The sequence below is a fragment of the Cotesia typhae genome, unplaced genomic scaffold, assembly GCF_013202065.1.
Source record: "Cotesia typhae breed Kobodo isofemale line unplaced genomic scaffold, CoteBio_Ctyphae contig_11, whole genome shotgun sequence".
NCBI lineage: Eukaryota > Metazoa > Arthropoda > Insecta > Hymenoptera > Braconidae > Cotesia > Cotesia typhae.
In genome coordinates this window covers 4,222,968-4,245,161 of record NW_027423711.1, presented here as the reverse complement: position 1 = coordinate 4,245,161, position 22,194 = coordinate 4,222,968, and the positions used below count along the sequence as shown (strand labels likewise).

General features: G+C 32.0%; 2 protein-coding genes across 2 annotated transcripts in view; one reads left to right on the top strand and one right to left on the bottom strand.

The window, feature by feature from the left end:
- The window catches only part of LOC141525077 (transcription factor hamlet), a 55,697-nt gene extending 41,736 nt beyond the window's left edge, over nt 1–13,961 (top strand). The window contains exons 4-8 of the mRNA XM_074239406.1: nt 2,001–2,132; nt 2,950–3,076; nt 9,793–9,892; nt 11,484–11,640; nt 11,729–13,961. Of these exons, the coding sequence (XP_074095507.1) occupies nt 2,001–2,132; nt 2,950–3,076; nt 9,793–9,892; nt 11,484–11,640; nt 11,729–13,699 (2,487 nt within the window). The 3' untranslated portion in view covers nt 13,700–13,961. The remainder of the gene's footprint in view (nt 1–2,000; nt 2,133–2,949; nt 3,077–9,792; nt 9,893–11,483; nt 11,641–11,728) is intronic.
- Nucleotides 13,962–16,161: 2,200 nt separating this feature from the next.
- On the bottom strand, nt 16,162–22,028 carry Sec31 (COPII coat complex component secretory 31). The gene is made up of 7 exons (XM_074239260.1): nt 21,909–22,028; nt 21,494–21,705; nt 18,345–21,123; nt 17,554–17,631; nt 16,958–17,227; nt 16,622–16,693; nt 16,162–16,547 (listed from the first exon to the last, which is right to left on the bottom strand). Exons 2-7 carry the CDS (start codon nt 21,694–21,696, stop codon nt 16,359–16,361), a joined length of 3,591 nt encoding a protein of 1,196 aa, XP_074095361.1. The 5' UTR covers nt 21,697–21,705; nt 21,909–22,028; the 3' UTR covers nt 16,162–16,358.
- Nucleotides 22,029–22,194: the final 166 nt, after the last annotated feature.

Sequence of the window (22,194 nt, the reverse complement as noted above, 5' to 3'; positions counted from 1 at the left end):
AAAAAAATTTACTTCCGTAAAATTCATCCGAAAAAGTATCCACTGGATCAAAACTTCAATAAAAATATCGAACAGTTAAATTCTGAAAATACTATTCTCCGAAAAGGAAGAAGTGTTGAAGCATTAATAAGAAAATGGTCCAAGTACAAAAGAGCCACAAGGACAAAAAATGAAATATTTTTATTGTAATGTTTAAAATGTGAATGCACTTAAATGCTGAGGGATTATCCGGGCAAAGAAGATCCTCGGAAGCTCGCGCTTACAGATGCTTATAAGCTAGATGTCTATTATATAGCTATCCGGCTTGGAGAGCATTACGGTGATAATATCCTGGTAGCAGAGTGATGCCGGGCTGATGATCACGATGAGCTATTGTTGTTCTTTGCTGTTCTACTGCTACATGTTCATACACCTAACTTATCCACTTGTACTTGGTTATTGATTCTGCTCCGGTTATTAACGTTGTTATCATTGTCGGCAGGTGGTAAATTAATTTTATTTCTATTTCAATTTATAATTTTTTAATTATACAAACTTCGTCCCAAAAAATTTATGAATTTGTAAACACATTTTTTGTAAATAAAAAAAAAATTATTTTCTTGTAAAGTAAAAAATATTTTTTTAATTTTTTTAAATCATGAAAATTAAAAAAAATTTTTTTTTTGGAAAAAAATAAAAATAAAAAAAACCGACTTTGATATTTGATAAAATCTACTTTTTACACAAACAAAAATAATTTTATTTAAGAAAATAAATTTTTTAACCAAAAAAAAATTTTTTTTTTAATTTAAACATTTTAAACCAATTAAATTTTTTAGTTCAAGAATTTTTTACTTGATTTAAAATTATCAAATTTTTAAAAATTAATTTTTTTATCAATATAGCAGAGCGCTTTTTTTATTTTTATTTAATAATGATTAAATTTAATTTTTAAGTTTCAATTTTTTGTAAAAAGGCTATAAAAGACACACTGAAAAAAATAATTTGATTTAAGAAAAAAATTCTTGAATCAAGAATAAAATTTTTAAAAGCTTCAAGTAAATTTTACTTGATTTAAAAATTTTTCGTCTTGATTCAAGACAATTATTCCCTTCAAAATTATATTCTTGGTTCAAGAATTATTCTCTTGAATCAAGTTAATTTTTTTTTCTGCGTATCATTACAAATAGCCCAATAAATTATAATTCACTTGATGGATGCTGTAAAATAATTTCTCACGCCCAGATGACAATGATCTGGATGACGACAAGTGTATAAATAACACCAACAATAGTATCCATAATAAAATATAATGCAATATAATAATATAACAACAAGAGCAAGAAGCTTGTGTCGTGAACGGTCAGAGCGTAGTTGATGATGTCACAAGTGTAAAGGGGAGTCTCTGCTCCGTTCTGCTCATAACTAACGATAAAACTCGAGCGATAGTTGTTGTCCTCTGCTCTGCACTAGTTGTACTTCGCTCCTGTTTCTGCTGGGGGCTCGGTGATGTGTCTCAACATCAACTAACACATGAGCTAAATTAGGGTGCCGGCTGCCGGGGGATAAATCGCGACGCTTGGCCGGCCATGCGTCGCGACGACCCCAACTATGCGGTTCAATAAGACAATCCAACAAAATCACTTGTCCTAAAAGCCTCTTTCAGCAATAATAATCCCAAACATTAATAATAACAATAATAATAACAATAATTTAATAAAAAAAAATTTTTTTATCAATCTTTAAAATTTATTTTGAATATTTAATTAATTTATGAAATTTTATAACTTCATAATAAATTTTAGTACTTTTTTAAAAACTTCTGACCAGATTTTAATTTTTTTTTAAATTAAAAAAAAAAGAAAAATTACATACAATTTTTTTTTTTTTTTTTCATTATGATAGAAATTTAATATCATAATTTTATGACTTGAATTAATTAAATTTTTATTATTTTAAATAAAAATTTTGATCTAAAAAATAAAAAATAAATTAAACAATTATTAATTTAATATTTTCAGGTTCGTGTCCCAGGAAACGGCGTAAGAGGATGGCTAGATGCCTCGCATGAGCCAAGTAATTGGCTAAAATACATTCGCAGCACAGCTAGTCCACATGCCGTCAATATGCGTCACGTTCTCGTCGCCGGGCAGGTAAAATAATTTATCAGTTATTTATAATTAATTTAATCAATACCATCTGTTTTTATTTTAATAACTCACTTCTGTTGGCGATATTTGTTTTATTGGTTTCAAACAACCGAGGACCGACACGTGCCATTTGCAATTTATATTTATCCTTTTATTAATTATTTCCAGGAAAATTAATTTCAAATTAAAAAAAAATAAATAAATAAATAAAGCTATAAAAATTGACATGTTTCGATGAGTTTTCTCGATACAAAATTATTATTAACTCCAAACTTCAGAGACAGTAGGTCTAAGAGGGCGCTAAGGGTGAGGGGTGAGTTAATAACTGAACGGGATACACTATAAGTTTACGACAAGTATTATCGCACCCACATCATACGTTGTCCATCACATAAGTCGTGTGTCTCGCCGACACATTCTCTGGTCTTAGCGCCCCTGGTTCCTGGTTTAACCTTCCACCCTTGTATTATACGCGACTTCTTTAGAGACTTTACGCTTCTATTCCATCATTTTGTATTTTTTAATAAAATTTCTAATTAATTTTTATTTTTTAATAAAATTTCGAATATAAATTTTTTAATTAATTAAATATTAAAAATTATTATTATTATTATTATTTGAGATTTAAACATAATAATAATTATTATTATTATTATTAATATTTAATTAATTAAAAAATTTGATTTTGTATTTTTAAAAATATTAAATTCATAATTTTGTAATAAAAAAAATTTTTTTTTAATAAAAAAAAAAAACTATTCTTAAAATGGTTTTATAAAATTATTATTATTAAAAAAATATTAAAAAATTTTTTTTTCAGATGGTTTATGAAACACTGAGAGAAATTACATTAGGTGAAGAACTTCTGATGGGTTTGAGAGAGCCTCTCCAATTGCAAGACATGCTTGGAGAGAACACCACTGAAGACAGGACAGACCGCGAGACTGGTGAGTAAATCGAGTAGGCCTTACATTATTGGTAGCACGCGACACATACATTACCCACAATAATGTAACAGAGCATACCATTCAGCCGGATATAGAATACCTGGGAGCTGGATAATCCACTAAATCAGATACAAATCGAGCTCGTGTGCATACAATTACGATACTGACTGCCGACTGGTGACTGGTGACTGCAAGCAGGCAGGTGATGGTTAATGGCAATTGTAACGATACTGGCACTCTCGGGGTTCATATGTGTATATATATATATATATATAATACGAACGAGGGATCGAGATCGAGGACAAGTGGAGGGTAAATCGTGTTCAGAATATTCTACTGTAAAAAGCCATCATGACTTGCTCGTCATGGCTCTGTGACTCCCGTCGTGATTCACCTGGACACCGTTTCACCACCTACCGCCTCCACGCTCCGCACTCGACTTTTTAATGCACTGATTATCTAACGATTACAATATAACTACGACCATAGCTATAACTATCGTCCCCGCGTGTGCCGCGCACAATACACTATTCACCACCACGATCCCACTCGACAGATTAGTCGTTACTCGTTACTCGATCTACTTTAATGCCAAATTGACCCTCAACCTTTTTATTATTTTTTTTTTTTTTTTTTTTTAAATTACCAACGGCTGCAAGAGGTCAAAATATTATTACTTATCCACAATCATCAATTAACTTTACTGTAATTTTTATTTACAAAAATAATAGAGTTTAATTATTTTTTTTTTTTTTTATAAATATAAAAACAGATTTTCTATTTTTTTAATTACATTATTTATTAAATGTTTTTTAATAATCCCTGATAGTTAATTAATTTATTAAATAAGAAAATATTTGTTAAAGGCATAAATATTTTTTTTGGAAAAAAAAATGAAAGATTTTAAACTCTTAATAAATATTTATCGTCAAAAAATTGTTTATTAAAATTTATTACAGATTATTAAAAAATAAAAAATTTGTTTTTTTTAGTCTATTATTTAGAATTGAAATTTTTATTCATTTTTTTACATAAAAAAAAATGATAAAAATGAAGTACAAAATTTAATATTAATAAAAACAGTTATTGACATTAAAAAAAAAATCAATAATAAAAATAAAATAAATAGATGAGCAATTAAAAAAATTTACAGGGTAATAAAAAAATCTTAATCCGTTAACCGGTGTCTTACCCTAATTTAATTAACAAAATTTTTTGGCTCTCTCGAGATAGTTTACGAGGCGCAAATGTCGTAATAGTTATCGAGTTATCATAGTTGTAATTTTGTTCGGGAGTACAAACTAGAGGGTGGTTAAATGTGATCCCCAGATGTCGCAGTAATTAAAACAAAGCTTGTATTATTCCTTGAAGCAAAACTTTGAATTTGACTCGCGTACCGGTGATTTAAATTTTAATAAAATATCACAATATTTACAAAGTTTTGCCTCCCCGTAGCCCTCCAAAAAATAATTCAATTGACTTTGCAATTAACTTACTCGCAATTGCAAATGTACTCTAAATTGTTTATGATTGTACGCAAATGGTTTTAAATTATCTGGCTTTGGGTGAAGTAAAAGCTGCCCCGGAAACGGCCGCCGGTTCCGGTTAAATGTTTACGTGTAATTATGGAAGCGACAGTCCGCCTACGGATGTCAGTAGAGCGCAGGGTAGAAGGTATAGTATAAAGTAAAAGCAGAAGGTAAAGAGTGTCTTTATTTTTAATAAAAAAATTTCAAAGTCGAAAATAATTCTGGAAAAATTAACTAATTAATTTTTAAGCTAGAAAAATTGAGTAAAAAAAAATAATAGATGGTAAATAATCGCGCTTAAATTTACTGAGGATCGAGAATAATGATATCAAAGACCCCTTTACCTATACTAACCCTTGGGTGCATCTGCGTCTGCCAGCAGACTCTTTCATTTTTTGTCTGGCTCTGCCTCCACGGATTCGTTTTAACACGCCTACGTGGGGAGCGTTTCTATAAGGCAGATACGCATTTTAAATGCCCGACAGATTTGTAAGCACACAATAAGATATTATGCTCTACACATCACCCAACTTTGCATTTTGGCACGTGGCATCTGCAAAAAGTTACGACTCTTTTTTTTTATCTCAATTTTATTTGTTAATATATTGAATTTATTAAACTAGAGAATTTTTAAAAAATTAGTTTCTGGGAGTCACGCTAGATGGCCAAATTTTCTCGCTCGTACAGCGGCTTAAACTGGGGATTTATTTACTAGATTAATGTATCTGATTTATATATGATAATTAATTAAAATTTTAAATAAATTTTTTCTGATTTCTTAGATAATAAAAAATAGATTTTTAAAAATTTTTTATCAATACTCTGATAGAAAGATTTTTTAATAAATTTAATAAGCTTTATTAACTGTTAATAAATTAATTTTTAATATCAGATGATTTAATAAATATATATTGATAGTTAATAAATATTTTATAATGAAAAATAAAAATTTATTTGGAGCCTTGAATAAAAAGTAAGTGTTAAAATTTTATTTAGACACTTTTTGTTACTTTATAACTTGAATTGATAAAAAAAATTCCAATAAATTAAGTTAACTAATAGATTTTTTATAAAAAAATCTAACAAACAAAATAATTTATGAAAAATTATAATTATGGATTAAAGAATATTTTTTTTGATAGAAATTATTAATGTATTATTGCAACTAAGAAAAATTCAATACTAATAGTATTTTTTAACTATTAATAAATATAATTTTCTCTTTAAAAATAAATGTATTAAAGTTTAAAAAATAATAGCTTATTTCTAAATAAATTTACTAACAGTCAAAATTAACATAAAATTATTTATTTTAAAATGTATTTTTCTTAATAGTCACTATAAAAAATTTCCTCTTTAATTTTTTTAATATTGAAAATTTTCAATAAAATATCAATCAAATTTTTTGTTTAAAAAATATTCAATATTTTGAATAAATTTTAATTTGATAAATAATTTTTTACAAAATAATATTTTTTATAATTAAAAAAAATAAAATAATAAAAAAAAATACATTTATGAACAATAAATGCCAAAAAAAAGTTTTGAACCACAAAACGAGGCGTAGTACCAAATGTTATGGCTAGTTTATCACTTGCGTAATATACAGCTTGTATACAACGGGATCAATGTTAAACGGAGTAATATTTTATATTTACAGCCTATATCTATCTCTATGTCTACGGCGCTGATTGTACTCAATATCTCTATTAGGGTTTAGATAATTTATGACTTTCATTGTCGATTAACACGCGCGTAACGGGGTTAAAAATGTCGCAAAGGGGTAGCCTTTGACAAAAGCCACGCGACAGGGGAGGATTTCATCTCGCATCTCGTATCTCGCGTATGATCTAATTCATCCGACTAATGATCATCCACAAATAAACTAATATAAGCGAAAAACATTACTTTTATTTATTTAAGTTGCATGCAATATGTGTAACAGTGTATATTGGGTATAAATTAGATGTAAATAAGTCCAAAGGTGGGGTAAACGGTTCGGGTGTTATGTAAGAGGATGTGTACTCGTATCAGAGGAACGTTATATATTTATATATATGTATTAAGGACGTGACATTGATTTCCGTTACTTTTTCCCATGCAATACAAATGTAAACGCAAACGGCCAACTGACGAACTGACGAAGTGACTTTACTTGGCAGGGGGTGCTGTTGATTCTCAGTAGATGCCCACCTGTTGACTTTCCGCAACGTGACTCCCGATTCTCTTCGAGACTTTATTAACATAATATTCCAACAGCTTGCTATCCTTATTTTTATTTCTTTTTAACTTTTATCACACGCTGACAATAATTAAATTTAAGTAGAAATTATTTTTATTATTTATTGTAAGCTAGATTCAAAATTCGTCTTTATTAGAATTATTCCAATAATTCCTGCCGTGATTTGTGAATTACACAATTAAAAATTTTGCGTTAAAAATTTTTATGTTAAAATTTAACACTTTTTTGTGTTAATTTAACACAATAAATGTTAAATTTACACATAAAAGTGTTAAATGTTTAACACCAAATTTTTTGGCGCAATGACGCAAAATTTTTTACTGTGTATAAATAAATAAAATTTTTATGTATTAAATAATGACTTTTGTTAAATTGCACTGTACTTTCTTAATTGTTGACGTTTTTAAAAATATAAGCTCATCCCGATGTTACACTCTTCAAGAGCTTTCATTTGAGTACCCACATGCATTTTTGATATATTTTTCATATATACATATATATAATATATATAAATATATGAAAAATTGATGTGGGTACTCAAATGAAAGGTTTCGATGAGGGTAATGTCAGAGTAAGCTTATATCTTAAAAAATGTCAATAGTTCTCAAGATATAGGGTCATTTCTTATTTATGTAAATATTGCAAAATTATTAATATTTTTAAGAAACAAAAAAAATTTTTGAATTAAATATTGAAGACCATGAAACTTTTATCTGAAAAATTGCAAATATTTTTTCTAAAAATGGAGATATAAAAAAGGTTGAAAAAAAAAAAATAAATACAAGAATAATAATATTTATTTATTTGCTAGGTCACGATAGTTTTTATGGGCGTAAACGATCGTTATAAAGCGATTGAGTAAAAAGTTAGTCGTGTAGGTCAACCGCACCATTGTCTAAATTCCTGGCGTGTTACGTCAAATTAGTTGTGGAGCGATCAACGTTACCGTAGGGGGTATATATTTATATTTATCCTCGCACATATGTGTCTATCTGTGTATAAAGTGTATAAAGAGATATTTATATGTATGGATGTGTACAAAGAGCATACGGGGCTGCGCGGTGGTTATAACTGTGCCCGGTTCCCATGAAGGTTCGTTGGGGGTAACATCACGATCGCAGCATATGGTGGATAATAGGAGGACAAGTGCACTAGGAGATTTAAATAACCGTTGAGAGCTCGACTCCCGATAGCCCTGATCACCCGAAGATCACCGATGTAACCACTGATACTTTCTTTTCCGGTTTTTCAAACTTATTTGTTTATCGTTATTTTTTAACGTTAGGACTTTATAATTCTCATGGGAATTTTTTTTTATACTAGGTTTTATTCAATTTATTTTTAAATTATTAATTTTTTATAAATTTAGAAAAATTTTAATATTTGATTTAAATCAAGACATTTTTTTATAAAAATTTTTTTACTTGATTGTTAAATATTTAATTTAATTCAATTAATTTTAATTAAAAATTTTTATCTGTCAATTTTTAATTTAATTTTATTTTTAAGAATTTATTTAGTTTAATTTTAGATGTTTAATTTAATTGAAAAAATTAAATTACGTTTTTTCTTAATTTTAATCAAATTTTAGACAATTTTTCAGTTGAATTATTAAATATGTAATTTAAATTTAAAAAAAAAATTTTTTTTTTTAATTTTAATTCAATTTTATTGTTAAAATTTTTACAACAAATTAATTAATAAAAATTTCTTATTTTAAACAGAAATAACAAGATGATACAGGATATCATCTCAGATTATACTGAGTAAAAAAAATTTCAGATAGTAGCTAGTATAATCCAGATTACAATGAGTATAATCCAGATATCATCCAGTATAATCTGGATTATACTAGCTACTATCTGAAAATTTTTTTACCACAGATATCACTGAGTATAATCCGAGATGATATCCAGTGTCATCTTGTTCTTTCCGTGTAGAATAATTATTAAAAATTTTAATTATAATTAAAAAAAAAAATGAATCCTGCACTTTCAATTTTAAAACTTAGATAAAAAAAATGATAATCTCCGAAATCTTGCTTCAGTAAAAAATAGACTCTCAAAATAAAGCTTTAAATTGTCAAAAGGTAATGTCAAAAGATAAATACCACTGCGGAATCCAGTTAATCCTGGTATTGCACCTACCCGCATAGTAACATATATTTCACCTGAATATGGAAATAAATCGCGCTGAAACTCAGCCGGTCAACATTTCTCGGTCCCCTGATTTCGCCTGCTGTCATGACATTCGGGTCTAGAGTGCACTGGGGGGTCTAAAAGCACATACATAGCCAGTGAAGGAGCATAGCATGCAGGATAGGACAAAAGTCACTTATATTAAACCGGCACATACATATAGCGCGGGGGTGAGAACAACAACAGCAACACCAACACCACCAATACACTCTACCCCCATTGGTTAGTTTATAACACCGGTCTTACCAATAGCAAACAATAGTCACCCCCCAGGCGACCATTTGTGTCATACAACACACAACACACAACATACTACATAATAACTCGGAATCCGCGAGCTAAACTGGAGCATCACTTTAACAGTCGCATTGTCTTCGACCTCCAGTTTAGTTTTGTGTCGGATCGTGAACCCATCACTCATCACTTTTCATCCCTTGATTGTTTAAAAAAAAATTTTTTTTTTTTGGTCGTTCGACCGCGAGCTCATCTCAACTCACACAGTGTAATTATTTTATTAATTATTTTTTTCTCTAGTTTTTAAAATTCATTTCGTTGTAGCAGATTATTTTTCTAAAAATAAATATTTTATGACTCGGCGCTACTATTCGTCACGCTACTTACCATCGCTGCATTCGAACATGTCACTGATTATTTATTTATATTATCGTGATGTTCTTTACTTAAATATTTACATACATTTGTATTTTATTGTTAGTTTTTTTACTTATCTGGTTGAATTTTTTGCAGCTTCGCAGCACAGTGGGACTGTCGATGAGGATCGCGAGGACGAGGAGGATTGTGAAATAAGGTGTCCAGTTTGTGATAAACCCTTTCAAGATCTTGAACTGTAAGTTTTTATTTTTTTTTTTTTGTAAATTAATTTAAAGGCAATTGAATTTTTTTTTATTGATTTATAAAAATTTAATTTTAAGACTTACAATTTTATTAACAAATTTTTATTATAAAAAAATATTGCATACAATTTTTTTTCGGTAATTTTTTGATAAAAAAATTTTTAAATAAAAAATTCTGCATGAAATTTTTTTAAATTAATAAATAATATTTTGTTTGATTAAATAATGACTTTTGTTAAATTGCACTGTACTTTCTTTAAAAATGACATTTTTTAAAATATAAGCTCATCTCGATGTTAAACTCATCAAGAGCTTTCATTTGAGTACCCACATGCATTTTCATATATTTTTCATATATTCATATATATAAATATATAAAATATATAAAAAATTGATGTGGGTACTCAAATGAAAGGTCTCGATGAGGGTAATGTCAGAGTGAGCTTATATCTTTAAAAATGTCAATATTTCACAAGATATAGACATAAATTATTAAATAATAATTTTTCTATAAATTAAAATTTTTTCTTCATATTTTTTATGATAATAATAATGGAAAAAAAAAAATGAAATATAAATAAAAATTTTCTATTTTAATTTTTTCCTTAAACATAAAACCGCAAATAATTCATCAGTCTAGAATAAAATAATAAACATAACTAATAGCATTAAAGCGGTTTGTTTGGATGAATGAAGTGTCGTAGAAAATTCAAAGTCGCACCTGTTGTCAAGTGTCTTGTCAGTAGATGATCATTCCAGGCATATTTACACCTATATCGTGAAAATTCCTCGGAATAGAAGGCCCGTGTTGTGCATTAACGGCGTCTCACTATCCTTGGCTTTATATCATCAGCGGTTGCGTGTTCTAAACTCATCTGGGTTTGGAACACCGTCACCGGTACTATCTCACCGGGGTTAACACGACACGTCAAGACACTTAACTCTCTCAAAATCAATGCCCTCAACACCATAACATCCTCCTTTAAGCGGCTAGCTGACTAAAACTCTCTATCTTTAGGGATACAATTTTCTTCCTTTCACCCTTCCGCTTTATTCATCCGGTAGACCTTTTTCTTCGGTCTAGCCTTAAAAACTCTTTTATCGCCTCTACTCTTCGCCTCGTACTTTTCGCTTCCGATTCCCGTTTAAGTCTCGTCTGCTACAAGTTTACTCAACTTCCAACACCTTGAACAAATTTTATGGAAAAATCTTTTTTTTAGAAATTAAAAAAAAAATTTTTTTATGTTTTAAAAATATAAAATTTTAAGAGTAAAAATTAAAATATTGAATTTATTCATTATTTTTGTCCCTAGCTTGTAAACTATTGACATTTTTAAAAATATAAGCTCACCCTGACATTACACTCATCGAGACCTTTCATTTGAGTACATAAATATGTAAATATATATAAAAATGTATGTGGGTACTCTAATGAAAGCTCTCGATGATTGTAGGATCGGGATGAGCTTAAATCTTTAAAAAAGTCAATATTTAAGAAAGTAAAGTACAATTTAACAAAAATAATTTAAAAAAAAAAAAAAAAATCCCAAACTAAAAATCAAAAAATTTTTCTGCAATTTCCAGATTAGACAACCATCTGGTAACAGGCCACCGATACCCATCAGACCAACACATCTGCGAGAGCTGCCCCCGAGCTTACGCCTGGCGTCCTCTCCTAGTGCGTCACCGCGCAATAATCCACGGAGACTTACGAAAGTACCCTTGCGAGAACTGCCCAAAGGTAAGAATCACTCCCAAGACGCTCTTATCTTCACCAAAGCTCCTTCCGATAAAAGCATTTCCAAAGCTAATAGTCAAACCCGTCTCAGGTCTTCACGGATCCGTCGAACCTGCAGCGGCACATCCGCACAAACCACGTGGGCGCGCGGAGTCACGCTTGCACCGAGTGCGGCAAGACCTTCGCAACCAGCTCGGGTTTGAAGCAACACACCCACATCCACAGCAGCGTGAAGCCGTTCCAGTGCGAAGTGTGCTTCAAAGCCTACACCCAGTTCTCAAACCTGTGCCGACACAAGCGGATGCACTCGACCTGCCGCATGCAGCAGAACTGCCTCCGCTGCGGCCAGTCCTTCAGCTCCGGAACATCTCTATCTAAACATAAGCGGTTCTGCGACTCTACCTCAGCGCCAGGAACGCCCTCTCGACAATCTGGCACGATGCCGCTGCCCTCAGCGACGGCTTCAAACCCCTTTTTAGTTTACCAGCGTCAGCCAGTCTCACTGCCCGGCGGCCTGCCGTTCTACCATCACAACCTGATGCCGCCGTACCCTGGACTCTTCCCGAACGCTCCGAGTTTCCTCAACACCCCGCTGCTGTTCCCTCCGAAGCTGCATCAGCACCAGCAGCCGCAGCAGAGCCAGCACCAGCACCAGCAGTCAGAAGTCAAGAGGGAAGACGTCAAGCGCAGTGAAAGCCCCAAAAAAGAAAGATTCACTCCTCCCCAGATGTCTCCGATGCCTCAAGCCAGCAAGGTCTCTCCCTCCATGGCCGAGGAAGCTACCTCGACCTTCAGACCCTCTCCAGCAAGGCCTCCCGTCCAGGTAACGCCTACTCTCGCCGCAGAGACCGAGAGCGACGAGGAGAGACGCGTCTTGGACACCAAGCCGGTTAAGAGAGAGACCAGTGAAGAGTCTGAGCAGCCTTTGGATCTCAGGGTGCTCAAGAAGCCCAAGGTGGCTCTGGTGGAGCCTCTGGAGGAACTTCCAGTCAAAGCTGAACCAATCAAAGCCGAGCTTCAACCAGAGTCGCTGAAGCAGGAAAGGGAAGACAAGCCAGAGGTTGAAGTCAAAGCTCCGAGTCAAAGTCAAAGTCCTAGACTCGCTCACAGAGAAAATCCTCCGACTCCGCCGATGGCTTACCCCAGACCGATTCATCCCATGTTCCTCGAGGCCATGTACCGGCCCACTAACTCCTTTCCGGGGTTCCCAGGGCCTCCACCGAACGAGTCAAGGCTCCTACCGCCACTGCACCCCTTCGGGCCGCCCAGGATCCCTTTTTTAGGGAACCTGATGAACAATCTCAGTGGAGGCCGCGGTGAGTTTGATCTTCTGTCTAGAAATTCTTTAGGCGGCTTTCCGGTCAAGCCCTTTCAGAATGTGATGTCTCATTCTCCGCACCACCCGCATCATTCTCATCATCATCATCACGTTTCTGGCAAGGTCAAGGACCGGTACTCTTGCAAGTTTTGCGGGAAAGTCTTCCCCAGGAGCGCGAATCTTACCAGGCATTTGAGGACTCACACTGGCGAGCAGCCGTACAAGTGCAAGCACTGCGAGAGGTCTTTTAGCATCTCCAGCAATCTTCAGAGACATGTCAGGAATATTCATGACAAGCAGCGTCCGTTCAAGTGCCCGCTTTGCGAGAGGTGCTTCGGGCAGCAGACTAATTTGGACAGACATCTCAAGAAGCATGAGGCTGATGATGGAAGTGTCGTGGTTTCTGTCGCGGATTCTCCCAGCAGCAGCAATGACAATGAGCGCGAGGATGCCTATTTTGATGAGATCAGGTCTTTTATGGGAAAAGTCGCGTATGGAAGCGATACCAGTTATGGAATGACACATCCAGGGTACTTACCCCCCAGGCTGGATGGCAAGGAGCCTGACTACGATGATGATGAGTACAGTGAGGAGGGAGTCTCGCCGCTAGATGACGCTGATAATTTGTCTGTTGAGGGGAAGGAGTCGCCCACTATGGCTCAGCAGTATGAAATTAAGTGCAGGAATAAACAGGAATTGCTTAATAATAATACCGCTGAACCTGTCATTGAAATCTCGACATAGTTGAGGTTAATGTAATTTATTTAATTATTAATTATTATTGTTATTATTTGCTTGGTACTTTTTAAAGGTGATATTGATATTGATATATTATATATTAATTTCGTAATTATTATTCGTGAGCTTTTTTTGGTTAGTTACACAAATATTTAATATGTTATTATTAGATGACACTTAAAGTCAGCTGTCACTTGAGCATTTTTTTTTTATTTTATTTTATTTTTAGAAATAAATTTCATCTAGAAATTATTTTTTTGAAATTGCAATTTTAATTTTGACGTCAACTTTTTTTTTTGCTATAATTTGTTAGTATAATTTTATTTATATCTAATAAATTAATTTTGATTATTATTAATGATACGGAAGTCAGCTGACACAAAATATTTTTTTCTTTCAACAAATAAATTATGAAAAAAAAATTTTTTTTCTTTAAAATTGCACTTGTTACTTTTTAAATAAATTTTTTCACAGTTATTTACTTACTGAAAAAATCCAAAAATTTACTAACTTCAGTTTTATTAATAATAATGAAGTCAGCTGATTAATAAAATTTTCTTGAATTTATTTTAACAAATAAATTATTAAAAAAAAATGTGTTTCTTAAAAATTTCACTTGTAATTTAAAAAAAAAAATTTTTCACAGTTATTTACTTATTTTAAAAGTCCAAAAAATGACAGCTGATTACTAACTTCAGTTTTGTTAACAATATTGAAGTCAGCTGACATAATTTTCAAACAAATTATAACCTAAAAAAATTCAAATTGAATCAGAAGTTTTTTTTTAAATTATAAATGAAATTTTTAAAAAATTGTCAAGTGTCTTCTAATTTAGTTATCATTATTATTATTATTATTATTATTATTATTAAACTACACGTAATTTTTTGACGATTGTTATGTATATCGTTTAGTGACTGAGTAATAACCTTATTGCTATAAATTAAACAAGTGATACTGAATACGATCAAATCGTTGCGCTTGATGAGAAGCAAATAGTTGGAAAGAAATAAATAAAAAAAAAAAAAAAAAAGTCGAGTTGAGATGTAAGTATGTATAACTGTACAAATTATAGTTAAAGTGTAAAATATTATAAATATAAAGTATATATGGTATAAATAAATATATACTTTAAATAAATGATAAAGATAAATATATGGATTTTTATTAATATAATATAATATATATATATATATATATATATATATATATATATATATATATATATATATATATATATATATGATATATATAAAAATATAAATAAATAAATATATTAATAGCTAAATATTGAATAGTGATCTGTTAAAAAAAATTGTCTAAGTAATCATTAATACAGTAATTTTAAAAAGCTAATCAAAAATTAATTTTAACTGCACTATTAAGTTAAATTTTTCACTGTAAGATAGAAAATTTAATTGTAAGAGAATTTTTGGAACTCTAAATTTTTATTTTATTTTTTAATCTAAGAAATTTTGTTTTTTAAAAAAACAAAAATTTTTTTAAGTAAATTTTTGATTTTTTTAATTCAAAAATTTTAAAAATCATTTATTTTTATCAATTGCAATGCAATAATTTTGAGTGAAATTAATATATTAATTATGATTAAATCATTTTTAAGCAATTCCTTTAATTTAAATTGTTAAAAATTCTCTGAACATTTAAAAATAAAAAAAAAAAAAAAACATATCTGATTTTTCTCTAGTTCATAAATAAAAATAAAAAGGATAATAATCTTGCGAATTGTTTTAGTATAAATAAATAATAAATAATAAATAATAATAAAATAAATAAAATAAAATTATATCACTTCGTTTATCTATACATATTGTATAAAGGCATCTGTACTTCATTATTATTATTATTAATTATGAAAATTAAAATATTACACTAAAGTTATTAATTGTTTTTATTATTCCAATTTATTTTACGCAAAAAAATAAACTGTAATAAATATTAGTTGATTTATATTAACACTGAAGTTGACCGACAATAAAAATTTTTTTGGAATTTTTTAATAATTAAATTATTAATAAAAAAAATTAATTAAAAAATTCCACGTGTAAAATTTAATAAAAATTATAAGTGAAAATTTTTAAAATGATTTTTTTTTTTTTTTTTATTGTAATTCATTTTTTATTAAAATTTTTCAAATTGTTGTCAGCTTACTTCAGTGTCACGATTTATATTTATTTTTTTTTTTTTAATTTACACCTAAAAAAAAATAAAAATAATTTATAACACAATTAGCAAATAAAACGCATAAAATACGCTGTAATTTATTTAAAAAAATTTTTTTTTATATAATTTGGCTTTTACTTACATATATAATTTTATTTATATTTACCCTAACTAATTTAATTAATTACACCAATTACAAAAAATTAATTGCCGCATTAAATTATTTTTTTCTAAATTTTTTAATCAAGTTTTTAATATTGACTTAAAAAAAATTAAAATAAAACAAATTTATATTAATTATGATATATTATTATTATATTAACATTTATAAGTCTAGTTGTATAATTAATTACAAAAGAATTAATCAGCGAGTTTTTTTCTCAAGGCTAAATTTTCTTCCATTCCAACAGAAAATATCATTAATTATTTTACCAAAAAAAATATAAAATATATAATATATATAATAAATGATTTTAAAAATGTTTTACGTAATGTAAACTCCTAATTGCAGTGCGCTTTGCAGTAAGACTTTTATTCCGGGCATGAAGGAGGCAATTTGACTGAAGTCTGGCCCTGATACTAATTGCGTGTGTACTGCCAGTCCGTTTTGGTAATTACCCGACTGGATCATTTGGGATATTTGGTGAAGTCCTTGTAAAGTATTTTGTGAAAGCTGGAAAAAAAAATTTTTTTTTATTTTAAATTTATATCTAATTAAATTTTTAAAAATAATTTTTTTTTTCTTACCGTGTTGTCACGAAGGCAATCATACAAAACTTCTAATTTTTTAGAGACATCTTCAATTTTTCTTTTCATTGCCTAAAAATTATTTTTTTTAATTAATAAATTGATACATTAATTTAAAAAAAATTTTTTTTTAAGTTTCAAGATTAGATTAATTTTTAAAAATAATTATTTCAATTGATAAATTGACATATTAATTTAAAAAAATTTTTTTTTTAATTTTCAAGATTAGATTGATTTTTAAAAATAATTTTTTTAATTAATAAATTGCTAAATTAATTATAAAAAATTTTTTTTTAATTTTTAAGATTAATTAATAAATTAAAAAAAAAAAATTACCGGGTTCTTAGCAGTGTCATAGCACTGAATTCTCAATTCATCAAGAATTGTCTTCAAGTGAACATGCTGTTCAGGTATAGGCGCTTTAGGTTTTTCAGGCACAACTTCTCTTGCAACTTCGGGTGCATGTTGTTGTTGTTGCTGTTGTTGTACTGGTTTAAGGGGTTCAAAAGGTTTATATTGACTTTCGTTCATCATATTCTGACCATATCCCTGGTTGTAATTGTAATTACTCATTGACGGGCCTTGATGGTACTCTGACTGCATAGTCTGTTGAAAAAAAAAAAAAATTATTGTATTATCAATTAATCTAAATTAAAAATTAATAAAATTTTCCACAGAAAAAAAATTTTTTCAACAAATAAATTAAGGTAAAAAAAATAAAAAAAAAAAAAGAAATTTAAAAAAATGTAATTTTTAAAAAATAATTTTTTGAAAAAATTTTTTTTGATAAAAAAATTAAAAAACGATCATATGACTGCTAATTTCAATGTCATAAAATTTAATTTAATTTTTTGTCTAAATTCTAGACTTAAAAATTATTTTCTTGGTTAAATAATTTTTTTTTCAGTGTATTATAAAAAAATAATACATACATTATTAAATTCTGGCTGAGGAGCGGCTCCAAATAGCGGATGAGTGATAGGAGATTGCTGAGGAACCTCTGCAGGTGCCTGTAACACCGAATTACCAATTAGAAATTTTTTATAAACAATAAAATAATAAAAAAAGGCAATGATTCTCTACACGATCTCCTCGTGCGATGTTTGTCATGTAAAAAAAATAAATAAATAAAATAATGATTCGGTTTTGTGTGCGTAAGCTGTGTTAAATATCCATTAACACATTTTGTAAATAAATAACACCTGATTATCATTATGAATGATAATAAATATTTCACCCAATAAAACCATTCCACATATCATTCCACCACAAGGCTATTAAACTACCTTAGTACTCTTCGAGTGCTTATTTTTATTAGCTCGCCATCTTCTTGTGCCCGCGTGTTCCGCCGAGATTTCGTTTTTGGTGTACAGTGCCATAACTGGCTAATTTAATCATTTTATATAATTAATTTTTTATAATTTTTTAATACCTAAATAAAATAAGTCTATAAAAAAAATTATTTGTAATATTAAAAAACATTTTTTTTAATATTAAAATAAATAATAATAATAAAAAAAAAATTATCTGAGCACATAATAAATAAATAATATTAAAAGAAATTTTTTTATTAAATAATTATAAAACTTATTAAAATAAATGATTGTAATAAAAATAAACTAAAAAAAAAATTAGCCTGAGCACTTAAAATTAAAAAACAAATTTTGTAAAATAATAATAAAAATTTTTCAAAAATAAATAATTATAATAAAAAATAAATTACCTGAGCACGCACAGATTTAGCAATAGGTGGATCATTCCACCCAGAACTATGAGAGCCAGGTTGATAAGCCGGTTCATTATTAAACCCTTGAGGATTCTGAGTCAGCTGCTGCTGCTGCTGCTGTGGTCTTGGATCATAAATAGAAGGAGGGTTTGCCGGTAAAGCCGGTGTCATAATATTCGGCTTGAATTGTTCAGCTTCCTGGCCATAGGGACTGGCTTGATAATTCCCATACGGCTGATAAGAATTCTGATTGTATCCGGGCTGATTGTAGCCAGTGTAAGCAGGTTTGACCGAGGGGTCGATCATGTACTTGGACCTGGACTGGGGACCTACACTCGGAGGTCTAGACCCTGATTGGCTGCCTCCAGAGCTCTGCGGCGGCTGGTTTATCAAATTAGGAGGCGGCTGAGGAGTCTGAGGCTGGAGAATTTGCGGCGAGTAAATATTAGGAATCTGGCTGGTAGGCTGGACATTCTGGACATTCTGAACAGTCTGTACCTGCTGGCCACCCATGACATAGGAATTCTGGAGCGGGCTGGTGTTCCAGCTGGTATTCTGGGTGGGCTGGTAGTTGGGCTTCGAAGCAGCAGGCGTGTAAAAATTCTGCGCGGGCTTTTGCGGGATCTGATTGAACTGTCCCAGCTGTCCTTGGAGTTGTTGACGCGCCTGAGCTGGCTGAGCTGGGTGCAAGTAAGTCAGAGCCTTGCAGAGCCTGTCTCTCAGCATGACAATCCTCGGATCCTGTCCATCTCCAAGATAATTAAGCGCAGCTTCAAGATCTCCTTCACTCGCAAGAATTTCAGCGTACTGGGATAAGACTCCAGCAATATTTCCATCAACCTCGACTCTCTTGACTCCCTGGAGCTCGAGAGCGCGCTTCATCACCATCACCAACTCGACAGTCTCCTGAATGTCAGTGTCCGCAACAGAAATCATTTTATTGAGATTCCCCGCGCAGATGTAGCAAATCTGAGCGTGTTTCTTCAACAAATCGTCTTCTGTCTTCGCAAGACGGTCTCCAAGAGCGTCACAAAGCGCAGCGCACTCCTCGCCATTGCAGTGAGTGAAAATCCCAACGAGAGTTTCCTTCCAGCAAGAAACATCAGCGGAATTAACAACGTCAACCCAGTTCTCACTGACAACCGAATTAATCAAGGAGTTCAGCGCTCCGGAGTGTTCGCTGAAGTACCTGTACTGAGTCCTGGCCAGAAGGTCCGGTCCTCCAGCCATGGAGAGCACAATAGCGTCAGCATAGCGCTTGCTCTTGAAGCACAGCGACACCGCGGCTTCAATATTCCCGACGAGAATCGCCTGAGTTATCAATCCGTCTTCATCATCGGAAATGTCAAACTTAATTGCCGACTGAAGCTTCGGCGACAGAGTGAGTCGCTTCTGTTCCTGCTGCGCAATCGCGTCGAAGGCGGCGCTGCCGTCGAACCCGCCATTTTGAAGGCTCCCGGCGTCCATCTTGGCGACTCCCTCGGTAACTGTGTTGATGTCCTCGTCCGGCAGAAATTTCTTCAATTTTTCATTTACTTGGAGCACGTTGTACCCCAGGAGGTCCAGGAAGGTCCTGGTGATGTCCTCGCTGAAGTAAGCAGCCACGTAGCTCCACACGCACTTGAAATGCTCGTCAGAAGTAGTCTCCGCTTTTCCGCGGCAGTAGTCCCAGAACTGCTCGCTCTTCAGCGCTTGTTCCAGCTCGTCTGACCTGTGGACCAGGTCTGGGTCGGTGATCACCTGGGAAACGAAAACTCGAGGTCTGGTTAGCGCGTTGTTGGCGTCTACTTCTTTCTCGTGGATGCAGAGCTTGCCTCCGAAGCCGAAAGAAGCCCCGACGGGTCTTTTCAGCCACTTGGGGGTTTTTTTCAACGCTGGAGCTGCTTCTCGTTTTACTGCCGGAGGCGCTTGGGTGAATGGATCCATTCCTGGGAAGGAATCTACTATTTTATTCGCGGTTTCAGAGGCTTGAGACACGCCCAGGAGAGAATAGACTGACGCGTGGCCGTCGAAGCTGCTGCCGACGATCAATCCGGGGCTTCTGGGGCACCAGGACACGTCAAAGTTCCACTGGTTCGTCTGCATCAGCTCGCACAAAAATTGCTCGCTTGGAGACTCTGCGTTGGGGTTCCAGCAGACGATCGTGTTGTCTCTCGCGCAACTTAGCAGCAAGTCTGAGTCGTGGTTGTTCCAGGCGATGGACAAAATTCCTCGCTGATGGTGGGACAGCGTCTTCAGCGGTGATGTGGCGAATCTCAAGTCCCAGAGCTGGATTATTGGAGCCTGGTCTTCTTCCGAGGCAAGACAGAGCTGGGTGGCGACTTCTGGGTGCCATTGAAGCGCTTTCCAGCGGATTTTGGAGTTTGCGTCGGTTAGTTTGATTATTGGCTCGTTCTTACGCAAGTCCCAGATCACGCAGCGCTGCGAGAAGGTGGATGCGAGGATGTGCTGCACTTGCTTGTTCCACTGGATGTACTGCACGTCTTCTGCTGGCATACTCGTCGCGCCAGGCGTCATTGGAGTCTTTGTGTTTACTATGTCCCAGATGTAGATTTCGCTCATGGTTGCTCCCGATGCGAGGAGGTTGCTCTGGAATAGATTGAAGTCCAGTGCTCGCACTGGACCTGTGTGACGGTCTGGGTTGCAGAGTAAGCTGTCGGGCTCTCGGGATAACATCTTTGAGGCTGAATAAATTTTTATTGAACCGTAGTCGCAACCTCCGACGATCACTCCCGCTGGGTTGGTACCGTGAGCTCCCCAGATGATTTTGTGAAACCTGGGGAAAAATTTTTTTTATAGAGTTTATTTTTTTTTTAATATCTTACCGAAATTTTAAGACATCTGGATTTTTAAATAAATTATTTTACAAGTTTTAGATAAAAAAAATTGAATGAAATTTTTTTTAAATAATAATTTTAAAAGATGAGCAAGTGAGAAAATGAGAAAATTATTTAAAAAAAATTTGCATTTATAATTTTTTGGAGCTTTTAAAGATAACATTTTTTAAATAAATTAAATAAATTTAAATATATTAAAAGGTGTCAAATAAATGTCAATTTGATTAATATAATTTTTTTCTCAAGCTGTCATGATGTAAAACCTAAAATTTTGACATCCAAGACACCCGGTTTGACATAAATAAATACCTGTGTTCACTGGGGACACTGACTTTACATTCCATGTCATATCCAGGCTGTTGTAAATTAAGAGAATATAAATCTAAGCTGGCTGATGTATTAAAAGTAGCATCTAATTGTTGTGCGGCAGTTCCTGCTGCTAATAAAATTGGATGTTGGTCTTTTGGAGACCAAGCCACATTGACAGTCTTCAATAACTCCTTAACCTTCATTTTTTAAACCTAAAAAAAGATAATAGAAATAAAATAAAAAATTAAGCGAGTAAATTTAAGGAAAATTTAAATGAATGTGTAATAATTGTTAATGATTTTAATCGATGACAGTAGTGTGTAAATACTAGTTCACTGACACGTATGCGCTGATGGAGCGATGATAAACAGCGGAGTGATTTTTTAGCGATAATGCAAATGAAATAATTACTTACGGTTAACTAATGCGCGGAGATTAATTAATAATATAGGCGGGTAGTGTAAATAAAAATAGTAAATGTCAGATAATTGTTTTTAGAGGTAAGACAACCCCAACTCAACTCTTCCAACGTGGCGAGTGATACAACAGTAGTTTAAAACTACAAGTGACATCTAGTTTTTTTTTTTAAGCCTTGTTTTTATTTACCAGCTGATGATAGTTTAATAAATACTTGCAATTATGTAATTATTATTATTATTATTATTATTATTATTATAATAAATTTAAATATTTTATCATTT